This window comes from Anguilla rostrata, chromosome 4 (genome assembly GCF_018555375.3).
Source record: "Anguilla rostrata isolate EN2019 chromosome 4, ASM1855537v3, whole genome shotgun sequence".
Lineage (NCBI taxonomy): Eukaryota > Metazoa > Chordata > Actinopteri > Anguilliformes > Anguillidae > Anguilla > Anguilla rostrata.
Genome location: NC_057936.1, coordinates 30,335,769 through 30,352,263, shown reverse-complemented (window position 1 = coordinate 30,352,263; position 16,495 = coordinate 30,335,769). Strand labels below are relative to the sequence as shown.

Here is a 16,495-nt window from a genome sequence, read left to right as displayed (position 1 = left end):
AAAAATATATGCGAAACATCCAGAACTACTGCAACCCACTGTGAGCTGGATTCAAACATGTTCATATGGGCTGGAGCATTCATCTAACTATTCAAAAAAGAACAGCGCCAGGGATGCAACACTGATCAGATTCCATTCAAAGCACCTAAGGCAATAGCACACCATACGGAATCTATACAGGACCCACTCAAACAGTGTTACCTAGCCTACCACTACCTAACACTCACAGAAAACTCAAGAAAAACATTTTACAAGTGGGCTGTGCCAAACAGCAAAGCAAGAAGGTGTAGGCCCTCCTACTGTCCACAACTATAGAAAGCACTGAAAAGGGTGTTGCATCTTTAGAATGATTGAATTTAGTACATATCGGGGAAGCCCTTACTACATAATCCACAATAATTGTGCTCCTCAGTGTACTAGCTACCACATTTTTTATTAACTCTAACTACTAAGAAATCAAATAATCAGGCAGCCAACATTTTTTGGTTTATGCTACACGTGTTTGTGTTTATTCAGATTGCGTGACTATCCGTATCATAGGGATATACTTATATAATAACATATGCACTGTTCAACGATCCATTTAATAATAATTATTGTTTATCATCTGGCCTATATCACCTGTAACAAGTTCTGATTTATTTAAAACAAACAATCATTATGTCATTCCATTATCTGAGCTGGTTTCCAAACGGTTTCATTGGAAGTGAAGGCGGAACCTGCGAGATTTATTACATTTATTACATGTACATTACTTCCTTAAAATCACATATCTCTACTTGCAACATTCAGCTGGTCGCACTGCATTTTCCGTTGAGAAGTAAGTATGCTACTCCTCGTTCAGTATGAAAACGTTACTTATTTATTGTCAAGTTGGAGCATTGATCTTAGCCAGCTGCGTTTTTTATAAAATGTAGTAGTAGCGTGTTGTAGTGGTATAATCGCTGTGGCATGGAACGTGATTCTTTTTTATTGTTACTGGAAGTCCTCACGATAAATTGTATCGATCTCTGCATGTGCTTGTTGATACATTACAAAATTAGTGTTTTTGGATTTAAATCTCAGGCTTTGGATTTAGCACAAACAGCATACCGTACGTCCGGTCTGTATTCGCATTTTGTTTAACAACATTTAAAGAGACAATATACGTATATTCCACGGAGTTAATTCTCTGGTTTGAAGACAGTTTTAATGTGCGATGTTGTGGTAAAATATTATCTAGACATAACCATACGGTCCTCTGTATAAATTGTATAACAACTGCAATCTCTACAAAACTTGTAGAGTATGTGTGTGAGAAACTGAATAAAGTTTACTGGGCAAATAAGGGGAAAACGTCTACATGGGCGAATTTGGTAACGTGTGCCAACCTAAATATGTTTCACTATATGTTTTACAGATGTGCCAAATCAAACTGTTATTCATAATTCTAGTTGGGGCAAATAGCCTTCAAGTTGTTACATCTTATGCTGATGGAATGGTTCAATCTGCATGTGAATCTATGACTCCCAAGCATGGTTCTAATAGGCCGCAAAATACTATCGCACCCTATAAAATCGACACAAACATCAGTTCGTCTAACCTGGATGAAATCATGGGTAAATAATGTTTTTTTGTTTGTTTGTTTGTTTGTTTTTACATTTTAGTAAATAGCTGTGTGGATGTATTAATGTTATGTGAATTAATACATTTGCCTGTATGAATTATTAGTTTTCAGACCTCCTTTGTGTTAAATTAGACTAGCCTGACAGAATTAAAAGCTCGTCACATTTTTATTTGTCTGTGACTACCAGCTCTAGAGTATGGCTGTCTGACATTATGTGATTAATATTTGAAAAATTAAAAGTGCAACTAACACAATAAAACAGTATGCTATTTTGTTTTGAGTTGACCAATGTATGGAAAATCTATGATGAAAGGAATAAGGCCATCTATAATATGTTTAAATGAATAGACTGTATAGTTTTGCAATTTGCTCTATACAAATTTGGTTTACCCATATTCTTGAATTTTCAAATTTTTCATGCTGTTTTTTATCCTAACAATTTCTGGTGATGTCAATAACGTTCATCTTTTGGTAAACTGCCTAATACTGAGCTTTATTTAGAGAAACTTTCTTATATTGATTTTACAGTCACCGAATTTAACATAATGTCTTAAATATTGCCACAGTTCAGATTGTAGTGTAATTTCTGCAGATAAATTAAAAGTAGTAGTAATTACACTCGTAATTCAGTTTCTAGGTCTTTTTTTCTTTTTGCAGTGATCCTCAGGGCCAATTCTGAAGCATTCCGAGGTTTTCTGTTGGAGGCTGAAGACAGTCAATGGCACAGACCTGTTGGCACATTCACTCTGATTGATTCCGCGCAGACTCGGCTTCTAAGTTGCGGTGGACGTAAAGTAAATGTTGTCTTTTATTTATTGATTTCTCTAATAAATCTGAACATATTTGCAGACATTGTCTAATATTTCCAGATCCTTGATGGGGAAACATAAAGTGGATACTCTTCCCACCTGAATTTAACCCTCTGTTCTTACTCCCTCCAAGGATTCAGCAGTAAGCCATACTAACAATCACCTCAAGAATGAAATCAGAGTCAAATGGAAAAGGCCAAAGGATGGAAACTATACATTCAGGTTTTTTTTAAATTTTTTTTTTTTTTAACAATCTAACTCATTTTTTGAAAATTCACACACTTTTCCTTCAAAATAGAGCATTGTGTTATGAATGCTATACCAAGGTTAACTTTAACTGCCTTAAATCCAGTCAAAACATTTGTGAGTTAATAAGTTAATATGGCTGTAATTTCAATGTTTTTCAGAGCCACGTTTGTTCAACAATACAGTAAATTCTGGGTTGACGAGCTCCGTGATCCTGTAACTACCACCTCTCCAACTACCATTACTTCTGTGACTACCGTCAAATCTACAGTAACTGGAACGACATCTCGACCTGAACAACGTGCGGGTTATAAGGTATGTGATTTGTATGTTTGTCAGTAGGTTTCAATTGTAAATGCTTTGTTTGTTTTCTGCAGTTAAGGAAAGATGTTGACCGTGTGGATCTAAAGTTTGGCTAAGTGAGTGAATGGTTTAGGTTGTTTGCTAGCATGTTGTTAATGATGATGAGCTTTTTCTTCTTCTACTTCCCTGTAGGAGAGCACAGCAACAGAGTTGGTGAATCTCGCAATCCCGCTCACGTATGGCTGTCTAACAAAAATGGCATTCTACTCCCACAGTGGGCTTTGGTTTCGGGTATGTGTAATTAAAGCTAAGAGAGGGAGAGACTTGCTGACTTTTCATATTTAGTTTGAATGAGTCCTCAGTAGATGTTGCTGGGACCCCATGCAGTGTGGTGTTCAGAGTGCTGAAAAGTTCTAGCAGTGATACACTCACTTTCAAAAACATCTACAGTATGGGATGAAGCCGAGTATTAAGCAAATGGAAAAATAATTACCATTATGATTTATATAATATATGCTGCATAAAATGCTGCTAGAAAATTTATATTGGTTCCATTTAAAAGTCATTTGAAGGTTTACTATGAAAACTGATCGTACAGGACTGATTTGAAATATTATTACTCAGCTTTTGTTCATCTCTTTTTCCAGTTTTTTTATTATAAATCATAAGAGGACCATGAGGGAAATGCATATGTACATATGTTACCCATGGCATTCAATTTCATTATTGTTATTTTTTTTTATTTTTTTTTTGCTTTTTTTCCCAATTTTTAATGCTAATGACTGGGCTCCTGCTATCAGTTCAGAAGAGTGAAGACAAGCACATGCTCTCCTCTGAAATGTGTGACATCAAGCATCACTTCTTGTCACACAACGGCTGGCAAGACGGGCTTGCCCAGACAGAAAGCCAAGGAGCAAGCTTAATGTGCAGCTTAGGACTTGAGAACTGTGCCTTTTTCGGATGAGCCATCTGACCCAGGCATTTCGTTCACATACCAGATTTCATACATTTTTTATTGTGGAACAAAATCTAAATAATTTGCCCATTACAGCCCGTTTACAGTAGCAATATATGGAGCGGTATTTTGTTTCAATAAAGTGTGCTTCCCTTGGCCCTTAGATCCAAATCACGATTGGCAGAGTATTTATTGTGAAAAAAATGTCAGCTGGTCTTACCTTTGTACATTTTTGAAGAGCTGTTTTTATCCCAGATACTGTCTTTCTTTTTCCATAGGTTCATGTGTCCCTGATGTCACTTTTTGCCATTGGGAATATCATAGCACTTGTTTTAGTGTTTGTAGACGGCTGGATGACAGTAAGTATGGCTTTTAGCCTTGTAAACCATTAGCTTAATTGAATTTATCAGAGAGCACTGCTGTGTATTGCAGGGTTCTTCATGCCTATAAATGTTAAATGAAAAGCGAATCACAATTTTATATTAATATTATACAAAACCGCATACAAGATTTTTTTTCAGTGCATCGGTCTCAGTTGTGGTTCACTTGTGTGCACACATACTTTCAGGAGGCGCATCCAGTATTGGTCTGTGTAGTGACAGTCCTGACTTTTATCCAAATTGTTGTCACTTTCTGCCGCTGTGGACAGAGTCATGAACTGTGAGTACGGGCAACATGACATCTTGCTTCTTTTCAATTTGCTGGAATTTTCTCTTTGCATCCCATCTCAAGCAACTGGCTCTCCCCTCCCTGCTTATTCGCTTCATGATGGTTGTCTATACTGGTCTTCGTGCGGTAGAAATAATTTTCCATCGTGGTCAGAACAGCAGAATGGTTGGCCATCTGAAAAATGAATAAATGTAATATATTGTACTTTCACATCAAATAAATGCCTGTTTGCTATTAGAGAGGAAGACAATTTGTTATATTAGTTATTAGATATATTAGTTAAATATCCAAGATTTGTTCCATCGCTCATGTAAGATGACTGTCCACCTCTGTCATGTGGCTATGAATCCCAAGCTTAAAGTCAAACCCCGAAGTCATTGATAGCTGTTGATTGTGCTCTGTAATATGTGTGTGTTTTCTTTTAGGAGGTTCATTTTCAATTGGTTTCACAGACTGAATGCATTGGCAATTGTATGTCTTACAGGTAAGGGGTTCATTAGTAAAATCTTTCATTTCAGATTATGCAAATTCTGAGATAAATGTGTAGGTTACATGTGAAAATACTAAGCTGTTAATGGGTTAGTGGCTAAAGATCACTATATATTAATAGGTAGAGTATATTGGTATACGCATTCAGTGCTTTTAATCAATGCTTGCATTTTTATTATTTTTCAGTGGCCGCTGTATTTACTGGTCTGGCTTCCATTGAAGCCAACTCGCCCCATCCTATGCTTCAAAAACTGATGGGAGGTTTGGTTGCTTGGGAGTGCCTGTTTTTCATATTACAACTTTTAATGATCTGGTGGAGAAAGACAGGTAAAAGTTCCTGTTTTTATAATATAACTTAAAATGTCCTGGTGGAAAATCTGATAGAGAGTGGCAATCTGGAATTACTCAATTTCCACAGTATATAATTTATATTAATATAAATAATATATATAGTTTATATTAATTGCTAAAGTGAAAAATACTGAAAAACAATTATTGTTTTTCAAACAGATCAGAATGACTCTTCAAAGAAAATGGTAAGCAAATAAGCACTTTAAAAGTTGCTTTTTCTCAGGCTTATGGATATATACAGTATATTGATATTGATATAGACAAAATATACAAACTGTTGAAATACATCAAGTTCATGAACATTTTTTGTTTTTAAAGGCATATTCTTTTTCTTGCAGACAAATGCATACACCATCCTCCATTTGGCAATGCTGGTTGTTTTCTCCATCAACAGTGGAGCATTTTTGGTGGTCCTTCTCAACATCATTTTCACATCATAAAAGTCCTACAGAGAAATAAATTAGAGGTCAATTTTGTACATGTGCTCTATGGACATTGTACAATTGCCTTTGCACTATCACTTTTACCTGCTCATATCAATTATTTCTAACAAACAGAATTTAAAGTGAAAATGTTTTCAAATTGAAGATAGCGTGGATAAATGTATTGATATCAGATCTGAATCAGTAATATAATATGAAAATATGTTTGATCTTTGTGTAAATATATACCATTTTAATGTGTTTTGAAATGTATTTTAAATAACTGATTATATGTGAAGTGATTTAGTAAACACTGGCTTTAACAATTACAAAGTCTGTGATTTCAAAACAGTATTTGTGAATACTCAAATATACTTACTGTATTTATGCAGAATAACCAACACAGCATTGATTGGTCTTATTCCAATTTGTACCCATAACAAGCACTCATGGTAGGGGACACAACTCGTTTCACCCACTAATTTAAAAGTAAACCACAATTAAAATAAATTTTAAAAAATATGCAAGCACTGTAGGACCCACCATAAGATTGTACTATCCGTTAACATGGAGATTTGGTTTGTCTCCACTGCCCAAAAATAACGTGAGTGAGTGAGTGAGCGAGTGAGAGTGACCACAATTTGCCACGCATAGCCCACAGCTCCAGTTTCTGTGCGTGCCGTGGGAAAAACACACATATAAGCCCATCATCCATATACCCCTATACATACAAGAATACATAATTACTAAAATAACTGCACCAATATCATGCCGATTCATGTACATTTTGCACCGTAATCAACTGCAGTCAATTCAATTAAATAGTTATTCAATCTGTCCTCAGATAGTCAGCAGGATTTTAAAGCAAAATTAGATGCAGGGAACCCCTATTATAACATGATAGTTGGGATCCATGAATTGTTATTGTGTTGAAAGTGGAGTCACATTATAATGGGGTCATTAGAAATTGCTGTGTCCAATTGAACTACTTGGTGTTCCTTTGGATTGCGCTTGAACAAACCAGTGCTATAGTGATGTGACCAGTGATTCATCTGCTGTCACTCTTTTTCCACTTCCAGCTGGTCTCTTCTTCTGTTGAAGATGGTAGACCAAGTCCTTTTTTTTCTTCTTCTTTTTTCCAACCAGGAAGGCTGGACTCATGCGTTTAAGAAAGGATTTAAAATACAAACACAAAACATGTATTTGAGAAAGTGTATTTGGAAACATCAAACACAAAGAATAGCATTTTCAAATATCAATATTTAAATACTCATATATTCAACCCAGGTGTGAAAGATGTATAAATGGAGTGTGGGGACGACTACTGTATCAAGATGAAACAGCTGTATGTCCACATAAGGGTGGTGGGGCAGGGATTCAGCTGCTCTTCTCAGTGCTCTGTCTTTTGACCAGTGGGGGAAGCATCCTCATTTTCTTGTCAAATTCAGCTTCATTGTAGTGAAGGCCTTCAGCACTGCACATGCATACATGTTCGTCTAGAAAAAAACATAACTTTCTGGATTTTTATTTATTTCCTTTTTCTCCCCATTAAGTGAGAATTCAGCACTTTTCCCCTTTAATAACTAGTATGCATTGCATGTTCCTTTAAAATGGCCATGCAGTTCAAACAAAGCAATGGTCAACAGTCACACCCTGTTGCTATTATTGCGCATTGTATTGTTTTGCAAAGCTGACTTTAGGAAGTCACACATTAACTGCACATAAGTGAGACTGATATGAACTTCCAGTGCAAACTGCTGTTTAATGAGTTAAACTGTTTGATTTAAAGGCAGTGCTGTGTACTCTTTCAGTTGGCCTTATACGGAAGCTTCAGAATTTATTTGACCTCGTTGAGGACATAGGAACAGTTGAGTTCCCTTCAACATAAAATCCAAGCAAACAGAAAACACCCTTAATTTAGGTATTTCCATTCTGCTGTTAATGGGAGGTATGCTGACGCTGTCCAGTTGCAGACGTGGACACCAGCCAGAATTTTACTGCGCATCCAATTTTGTTTTCTTCTGAAGGATCAAAGGGCCAAAAGTGCATCTACAATGAGCCACTTTTGGTTTGCAGCTGGGTGTAAATACACATTTGAGCCTTTGTGAAAATACACATCTATCAGCAATCATAATCATTTGCATTTGTATTGTCAACCTGAAGTCTGAAGTGGTTCCCAACACTGCTCTGTGAAGTTCATTCACACCGATGTTTCAGTTTTATGATTTGTTCGGTTTCTCTGAAGAAAAACAGCATACTCTATGGTCAAACGATTTTAACTTACACAAAAAGAACAAAACCCATTCACCTCAACTGACATGTGGCAAGTATCCTGATGCGAAATGGTTGTCGTGCATCGCTCATGTGGGTGCCGGACACTGGCAGTGACCGAGGCGAGTGTGCCCCTTCACTGCAATATGTTCTGAGATTCAGAGATGAAAGGTGCTATATAAATTAATGCATTATAGGAAATGAGACACTGATTGAGCAACTAAGAATGTTCAGATGTTACCTCCATAGTTCTTTTATTGGACCAAATGTAGGCATGTTTGCACGTGGGATCAACATAAAATTCCAAAAGTAAAAGCAAACAATAATAAAGTTGACTTGGAGGTGATTATTCAAGCCAGGAATGCTTCCCATTCACGGTTAAAAAAAAAAAAAAGCACAGTGCATAGTTCAGTTTGGTTTGACAAATAAACACAGAACACAGGTTTGTAAAGTAAAAACTACCTTCAAATTGCCTCATATTCACAGTCAACTTCAGGGTTATCTGTAAGACTATATAAAAGCCAGCAACATAAGTACACTTATAAATGAGGGAATAAAATTAAGACAAATAGAAAAATGTAAAATACTCCATGACACACAAACACAGAGGGAAACTGGCGCAACTGATCAATCACCAGGTATTTTTTTTAGCATGGCTGGGATATTAATGTTTCATATTATGTAGAGATTTCTGACCAAACGCTGTTAACTGTTAAGAGATTCAGTAAAACAGTTAAATAGTAAGTGTAAATTGAGGCATCAAATATGCAAGTCAGTAAAGTTATCTTGGAAAGCTTCAGTCAGTTGCAATGTCATTGCCACTTAATTTAGGTAACATAGAATACCAGATCTAAACTAATGTAGAAAAATATCCCATTTGTCTGTTCCCCCTCCATTGAAGTCGGCTGCAAATACATTTCCAATATATATATAAATTGGAAAACTGGGGTGTTGAATTTTTTTTTCAAGCAGCAAACTTGTACTTTTTTACATTTTACTGCAATAACACAGTATTTTAACTCCCTACAATATAGTTTAATTTACTAATTTAACACTTCAGTTAAATACATAGATCAGATGACACTGATCCTTTTGCACTTATCACTTGGAAGATGCACTAACAGTACCTTGAGAAGGGTCAATTATAATTCATTCTACCTACCCTCATGCTAGGTATGCAAAACTGTGCTTCCTTTTTTGGTCACATTCTGTCCATTTTCCTATTCTTTTAATTAGATTTATCCATAGCCAATCCATAAGCTTAAAACGTAAATGTTTCCCATCACACCATGCCCCCTGTAGTAAATACAAAGCACACAGCTAATCAAACTGAAAAGGTAACACTCTGACATTCAGATTTCTGAAACCACTCAAATCTCAATAACTGTTTATTTACTGCACTACAATAAACAGCAGAACTGTTAAATATCTTCAGTCATGTAGCAAATATACTTTACCTGCAAATTTACAATACCTGACACAGCAAATACAACAAAACTACAAAAACACAGCATTCAGAAAGATTATTACAAGCCTCCATCTGCAGAATTTGCTGGTAAAGTGTAGCTTTATGCAGTGAAATAAAACACGCATCTGGGGTCAAAATCAGTGCAAAATATATTATGCATAAGAAAACTGATATGTACACAGTATAAAAATAGTCTTCATTATGATTTCTCAAATCAACAGAATTAAAGCTAGTCAAAGCAATGAGACAATGTCAGGCTGAGACTAAAACTCGTTAACATATATTTACGAAGTTTTATGTTTTATTGTAAAATTCTTTTGAAAAGCAATTAAATGAAAAAAATATTTCCAGTGGTAGTATGCTCAGTTCGGTCCCTGTTGCAGGCAGCCCTCCTGAAAACACACGTACAAGGGGGAAAATAACAGTACAAAAAAACACGTTATCAAATACACGACTTGATAAAAGTTCAGAGGCGGAATCTGTTCCCATCCCTCCAGCATGGGAATCCAGAATAACAAAGACTCTCCAGGACCGGTGCCTGGCATGCACCGGCTCCTTCCCAGAACACGGCCGTTTTACACAGCGTCTCCCAGCCTTCGCCGCCGCGTTCTGAACCGAGCCCGAACGAGGGCAGCGCGAGGCGTGAATAGCAGGCATTGGGCCGTGACCGCTGGGGGGGGGGCCCTCAGCTCTCGCAGCCCTCCCTCTCCACGCGCTCCTCCGCTGCCACGGGCAGGATCAGGTGCGAGATGCGGCTCCACAGCCCGCTCAGCTTGTCCATGTCCATGCGGTCGAACGAGGCCGGCTGGTCCGGGGAGAGGAGCTTGTCCTGGATGCGCTCCTGGACCATCTCCTCCACCGCGTTCAGGGCCAGCTGGGGGCCGAGCTCGTCCTCCTCCAGCAGCACGGTGAAGACCAGCAGCACCTTCTTGTATGCGGCGTTCTCGTGGTCGCAGTACTTGTAGAAGATGAGCGTGGAGCCCGGGGGGAGCTCCTCGAAACGGTGGACGACCGCCGCCCTCCCGTCACCCTCGAAGGCCCCGCTCAGCCGCTGGTCGATGTCCAGCTTGACCCGGTCGCTCTCCAGCGCGGCGGCGGCGGCCCCGTCTACGTGGAGGACGGAGGCCCCGGAGGCCCCGAGGGCTGTGGAGAAGGCGGCGGCCATGCGGCCGGCCAGGCAGTGCAGCGTCCTCTCGGCCCCGCGCCCCGAGGTCAGGATCATGCTGACCGGCTCCGTGGGCTCGGCCGTCTGCAGGTGCCTCTCCAGGTGGATCCTGCTGCGCTTCCACAGCTCCGCCCTCTGGCTGGGGAAGCTGGACTCCATTTCCAGGAAGCGGGCCTGAAAGACTTTGTCTGCCTCCGCCACGCTCTGGCGCTCGGACGCTCGTTTTCCCGCGAAAAGGTACAGCGGAATCGCACCGGCTGAAAGCAGCGCTAACAAAAACAGCTTCCAGAACCAGCCTGTCCAGAGGAGGAAAATAAATAAAACCGTAAGACTAAACAAGTTTATGCAAATGCGACACAAAATTAAAAATTCTCCACATGAAGAAATGCAAAGCAAAAAAGTACCTGCACAGAATGAGTAGGATGCCGTCTTCACAGTGCTTTTCACCGGCAATTCTTAAAAATAGAAGAAATTAACAGATTATGCCAGGCAAAAGCATGTGATACTTCTTTTAACTCCTGTATGCAGGTACTATGCATATACAGTTGAGGCCAAAAGTTTACATACACCTAGGCTAAAGACATTCAAACTCAATTTTTCACAACTCCACACCATCCCAACTGTGAAGCATGGGGGTGGCAAGCATCATGTTGTGGGGGTGTTTTGCTGGAAAAGGGACTGGTGCACTTCAGAAAATAGATGGCATCATGAGGAAGGAGGATTATCAAGAAATACTGAAGCAACACCTGAAGACATCAGCTAAAAACTTAAAACTTGGTCGCAACTGGGACTTGCAGCAGGACAATGATCCTAAGCATACCTCCAAAGTTGTAACAAAATGGCTTGAAGACAATTTTGTAGAAAATTTGTGGACTGAACTGAAAAGGCGTGTCCATACATGTATATAATGAGTGTTTTCAGTACAGACTAGTTCTTGACTTTGCCATCTTCTATACCACAAACAAAGTAAAAGAAAGTAGTGATTGCAGTACGCTCCAACAGTTTCCGTTTTCTCTATCCGGCAGCCATTCCTACCTTGTTTTTGTCCTTTGGGGGTTGGTCTGTGAAGAGGAACACTGTTTGCCGGATACACGTTTCGTGTGACATACGGTCGGCTCGTAATCTTTACCTTCGCTTGCGGTGGAGGGTAACGATTCTGACTCACGAGCTTCGGTTTGGTGAAAACTGAAAACAGGTTTTTAAACACAAACAGTCCCATATTCACATATATAATTTGAACATTTGCGATGTATTGTGAAAAGGTAATGCAGTCAAAACGTAACGCAGCAGATAGACGTCGTCTGCGCCTGCAGTAATACCTATCTCTTCGCTGTAGTGAGTGATCCTGGCCCTGGGAGGGAGCGTCTCCGTGCGGTTCTCCCGACTGCGAAGGCTAATACCAGACAGGGGTTCGGCGGTTCCATGAGAATGGACTGAAGACAAAACGTGTTAGAACAATATAAAATGTCGGAAGTTTTCGCAATATCAGCGAGACCAAAGGTCACATGTAGTCTAGAAACTGCAGAATCAGGAATGTGTCCCGGGTTGTTATTTAAAACAGAGTGAATGTGTCACAGTTTCATTAGGCGCGTTTTAAGCATACCTTCTTTCCCCGGACTTTCCAAGTGAATGGATCTGCGGCTCCTCAGGCAATTAGCTATGTTAGCATCTGTGTAAGCACTGGGCCTGAACACATTTCTGTCCACTGCCAGTGGTTCACCAGATGAAGCTAAAACAAAGAGAAAAAGTCTCACACGCAGGAAACCTCCTTTGTCCTAAACTGATCTAATGACTTAATACATCATGAACAATGTAGAGGCTGAATTAACTCACAGCTAGCAGCCTTATCAACAAGTACCCTGCTTCTGCCGAATGGCTGAAGCGAAGCATGTACAGGCTTTATTTGCAGACCTTCTGGGAAAAATAAATTGTGGGCCAGTAGGGGGGCAGTCTTCCCTTCGGACCAAATAAAAGAACTCTGTGCCCAAATAAGATGAGAAATCAGGACACTTATTGCAATAAGTAGGGGGTTCTCTGGTTGTTGTTACTCATCTGAATTAAATGCATATCTGTGACAGATGTCCAACCAAATAAATGTATGACAAAAATAAGATCAGGACAAAGCAGTCTCCTTGTTTCTGCTCTGAAAATCATGCCTCGTGCATAAGCAAAAATGACATGGATTATATCTAGTCCATATTTCGGGCAGTGGAAAAGATTTAAAATAAAAAAAAGTTAACCCAGGGTAAATGGCTGGGCTCTTACTTTTTATTTGTCTATCTTGGACATGGCAGCCTGAATCCTCCTCATCCACCCCCTCAGTCATGTCTTGGTCCTGGTCACCGTCTTCATCTTCTTCATCCTCTTTGACCTCCATGTCCTCTTCACTGTCATTGGTTTCCTCTGCTTCACCAGACACTTTCCTAATCTTGTCTGGGGTCGTTTCTTCTAAAACCACAAACCACATGTTGCGTTACAAAAACTCAACAAGAATTATTTCAGCATTGTAGGTATTTCACAAATAAAAGCACTAGTATAGTAGAGTTAGTATTCATTATACTAAATACACAAACTTATTTAACATGCAAAAATATAAGCACTTTAATAATAGGGGAGTAGGACTGCAAATTACCCATCTGCAGATTGCTTTTTTCAGCTTTTTGACCCTTTTACACTCCTTTCCATAAAAAGACAAATACTCTTCAAGACAAATAAGTATTTTAGAATTTTCTATGGTTATAGTTAAAACATTTTTTACAATGTAATATTTTCTGAACATTCTACCATTCTCTCATTTGTTCATAGGCAAAATCTTATGCAAATTGTATGCAAAAATGAAAATGACAGTTTTAAAAAAACAAAACAAAAAAAACATCTTGGCAGGTACAGTTTTTTCCAGAGTCCCTGTTCAAAGTTTCATTGCACTCTTGACTCTCATGACCAATTTATTTCTCCCTTCAGCAGTGTGGTGGACTCCGGTGCACTTGATTCAAACAGTTTCAGGTTTTCCCAGACAATTTCTGCATTCTGCCGTTAATAGCATGTGCCCAAATAGCTAAAAGCAAGTGTTAGGCTACATACAAATATAGTGATAAGCCTAGCTTCAGTGCTCCTTGTATGTAAACTGTAAACTGACTTTCTAAAGTCTATAATGCCCATATATTACCTTCATATTAACAACAGGCATGGCTCTAACCTTTGTAGGTGAGACTGCAGACCGTGGGGGGTGGGGCATTTTAATAGACATTGCGATTGCGGACACGTTTTCTGCGTTGACTAACTTTAGCCCACTAGTCCATTCAACCAGAAGATCAGTGATGTCGGGCACTGATTAAGCGATTAGGCCTGGCCCACAGTTTGCTTTCCAGCTGATCCCAAAAGTGCTGGATGGGGTTGAGGTCAGTGCTCTGACCAGGCCAGTCAAGTTCTTCCACACTGATCTTGACAAAACCATTTCTATATGGACCTATATGACAGTGCCTGGGAGCAATGTCATGCTGAAACAGGAAAGGGCCTTCCCTAAACTGTTGCCACAAAGTTGGAAGCACACGCCAATTAAAGCTCTGCGCAAACGACAAGTATATAAATAGAAATGGGCACATTAAACTAGTATGTAAAAGAGGATTGGTTGACTAAAGCAATATTGGTTTTCTGTGTAGAAAATTCCTGTTCAGATTCGCCCATTTCAAGAGGGAAATTAGAAACTCTCAGCTACATCTAAAACCTCTTCTCGAAAAAATTCAAAAGCAACACAATATTACACTGCCGCAACATAGTCCACAACCCATACAGAACATTGAAATGTATGAATTCCATCATTTGTGCAGGTGTTATTTTTTCAGGGACTAGAGCACTCCAAATCGAAAATAAATCGCAGGGAGATGGCCAGAATCTTTTGCTTTCCAAGTGTGCATGTGACAAAACCATGGAAGTCACTTTCTTATTGTGGCTAGCTTCACACTCCTCGTCTGAGCCTTGATGCTCCATCCCTGTTAGAGTAGTCTACCTAATTGCACATCAAGAGAACGTAGGGACACGTTTGTACTTGAAAATCTGTGTGTACAAGCAGGCTATTAAGACAAAAAGATTCAGCAAATATGGGATTGTTTAAAGATAAGGAATCACTGTTTATTAGTCATTTTTAAAGTGGTTCCGATTCAAATTGGGAACACAGTGTGCACAGGTGCGTAATTTTAAATATATAAATAAACAGTTTCCCATGGAAAATGTAAAAAATATAGCCAGAAATTCTGCTTCCCCTTATCAACTACTGTACCTTCATCAGTCTCTCTGTCCTCATTCTGATCTTTAGAACCGTTAGCTGCTGTGGCTGGAGTCTCATTTTCTCTGTGTCTTTTCCGCTTCGTGGGTTTTTCTTTTTGCCCAATAGCACGTGCAGCTGACAGAGAAAAGATGAACAGATCTGGTGACCAATTCTGACCAACATCTGAAGCCTGGATTGCCACCTACAGATGCTTGTTCGCCATGTAAAAGTGCATATGTCATGCACTATAATAATTAAGCATTCAAACATTAGGAATACAAAAATGAATATAAACAAGCTACCACGAAATATAATAAGTAAAGACACAGATGTCAAATGGATAAAAAAAATAGCACAGCTATACAGTGCCTTCCATAATGTTTGGGACAAAGACCCAAACTTTTTTTTTTTTCTTCTTAATCTGGCTCAGTTTTGGATTTGTAATCAAACAATTCACATGTGGTTAAAGTGCAGATTTTCAGCTTTTATTAAAGAGTACATTTTGGTTTCACCATTTTCTTCATTATGATGAGAATTCCTAACCATAACCCACTGCATGATTTGACTAAAGTGATTTTTTAATGGAATTATATTTCCTGTGTCGGGTGGTCATGCGGGCAGGTATGGGGATGAGGTGGGCACATCTTGGTAACCAGAAATTAAACTAGGCCTGTATTCTCAGGGTTGTTTTTTTTTTTTTTTTTTTTTTGGCTAACCAACGTTCACACCAACGTTCCAAACACTGGGAAAGAATGTGATCCCAGACAGTAAACACTTAATTAGCAAACTCACTGGACTGGTACTACACTGGCAAGCTGTATAAATGTGGATCGCTATCGAGTTAATGCTACCAAATAGTCAAATTACCTAGCTAGCTCCAACTAGCCGAGTAGTAGGCGAAAATGAAACTAACTTAGTTGGGAATCGAAAACGCAGCGTAAGAAAGAGAATCGGAATACATATTGTAATACATTTCCGTAGTTTTTTTCTGTCAACACATCAATATGTTGATGTGTTAACACATCCATCAATGCTGTTTAAGGTTACTAGCTATATTTCATAAACCATATCGGAAATGCTCTTGTATCTGACTGGCTAGGTAGAAAGTATTATACTGTCATTGTAAAAGATAACACTAACCATTTCGTGATACAAACCTTCCTTTGCCGCTAGTCTTGTTACCCTCATATTTGTCCCATGTGCTTTATTTGAATAGCCAGCGGAATCCATTCAGATATCTAGTTATATCGCTAGAAAAATTACTTTTCACTGAAAACAACTTTCAGTCTTAACCGTCAACTCAAATGCGTAACACATTTGTTTCCCTGGGACAATTTCCGAAAGAGCACCGTTTCTAACCGGAAACACGCACTCCTTGTGACGCAACACATTGTGCCACGCCTTCTGAAGGTGCATTGTTGTTAAAGGGTAAGCACAAGACATTATACAAAATGAAATACATCAAATGGAAGCAGTT

General features: G+C 39.0%; 2 protein-coding genes across 5 annotated transcripts; one reads left to right on the top strand and one right to left on the bottom strand.

The window, feature by feature from the left end:
* The first annotated feature begins 40 nt into the window (after positions 1 to 40).
* LOC135253191 (putative ferric-chelate reductase 1) lies at positions 41 to 6,183 on the top strand. The gene is made up of 12 exons (XM_064332179.1): positions 41 to 820; positions 1,400 to 1,598; positions 2,264 to 2,400; positions 2,549 to 2,637; positions 2,823 to 2,976; positions 3,157 to 3,255; positions 4,198 to 4,278; positions 4,488 to 4,579; positions 5,014 to 5,072; positions 5,264 to 5,404; positions 5,588 to 5,613; positions 5,767 to 6,183. Exons 2-12 carry the CDS (start codon positions 1,400 to 1,402, stop codon positions 5,866 to 5,868), a joined length of 1,179 nt encoding a protein of 392 aa, XP_064188249.1. The 5' UTR covers positions 41 to 820; the 3' UTR covers positions 5,869 to 6,183.
* Positions 6,184 to 8,346: 2,163 nt separating this feature from the next.
* On the bottom strand, positions 8,347 to 16,365 carry LOC135253188 (torsin-1A-interacting protein 1-like). Of its 4 annotated transcripts, none has more exons than XM_064332176.1 (8): positions 16,159 to 16,365; positions 15,031 to 15,153; positions 13,020 to 13,199; positions 12,358 to 12,483; positions 12,074 to 12,187; positions 11,790 to 11,939; positions 11,159 to 11,209; positions 8,347 to 11,050 (listed from the first exon to the last, which is right to left on the bottom strand). In XM_064332176.1, the coding sequence occupies exons 3-8, from the start codon at positions 13,129 to 13,131 to the stop codon at positions 10,275 to 10,277; spliced, it is 1,329 nt and encodes a 442-aa protein (XP_064188246.1). In that variant the 5' UTR covers positions 13,132 to 13,199; positions 15,031 to 15,153; positions 16,159 to 16,365; the 3' UTR covers positions 8,347 to 10,274. The 4 variants fall into 4 exon arrangements, with proteins under 4 accessions (XP_064188246.1, XP_064188244.1, XP_064188245.1 ...); XM_064332174.1 differs by having other exon boundaries at positions 16,176 to 16,365; XM_064332175.1 differs by having other exon boundaries at positions 13,020 to 13,202; positions 16,159 to 16,364.
* Between the last annotated feature and the right edge of the window lie 130 nt (positions 16,366 to 16,495).

What these genes read in the sequence shown, in the direction of transcription:
- LOC135253191 (XM_064332179.1), top strand. Translation starts at nt 1,400, where the DNA reads ATGTGCCAAATCAAACTGTTATTCATAATTCTAGTTGGGGCAAATAGC. An exon ending in TAAGTTGCGGTGGACGTAAA is followed by an intron (nt 2,401 to 2,548) that starts GTAAATGTTGTC and finishes ACTCCCTCCAAG; the next exon opens with GATTCAGCAGTAAGCCATAC. An exon ending in ATGACTCTTCAAAGAAAATG is followed by an intron (nt 5,614 to 5,766) that starts GTAAGCAAATAA and finishes TTTTTCTTGCAG; the next exon opens with ACAAATGCATACACCATCCT.
- LOC135253188 (XM_064332173.1), bottom strand. Translation starts at nt 16,248, where the DNA reads ATGGATTCCGCTGGCTATTCAAATAAAGCACATGGGACAAATATGAGG. An exon ending in AAGACTAGCGGCAAAGGAAG is followed by an intron (nt 15,154 to 16,175) that starts GTTTGTATCACG and finishes TTTCTCTGTCAG; the next exon opens with CTGCACGTGCTATTGGGCAA. An exon ending in CCCCAAAGGACAAAAACAAG is followed by an intron (nt 11,210 to 11,789) that starts GTAGGAATGGCT and finishes TCTATTTTTAAG; the next exon opens with AATTGCCGGTGAAAAGCACT.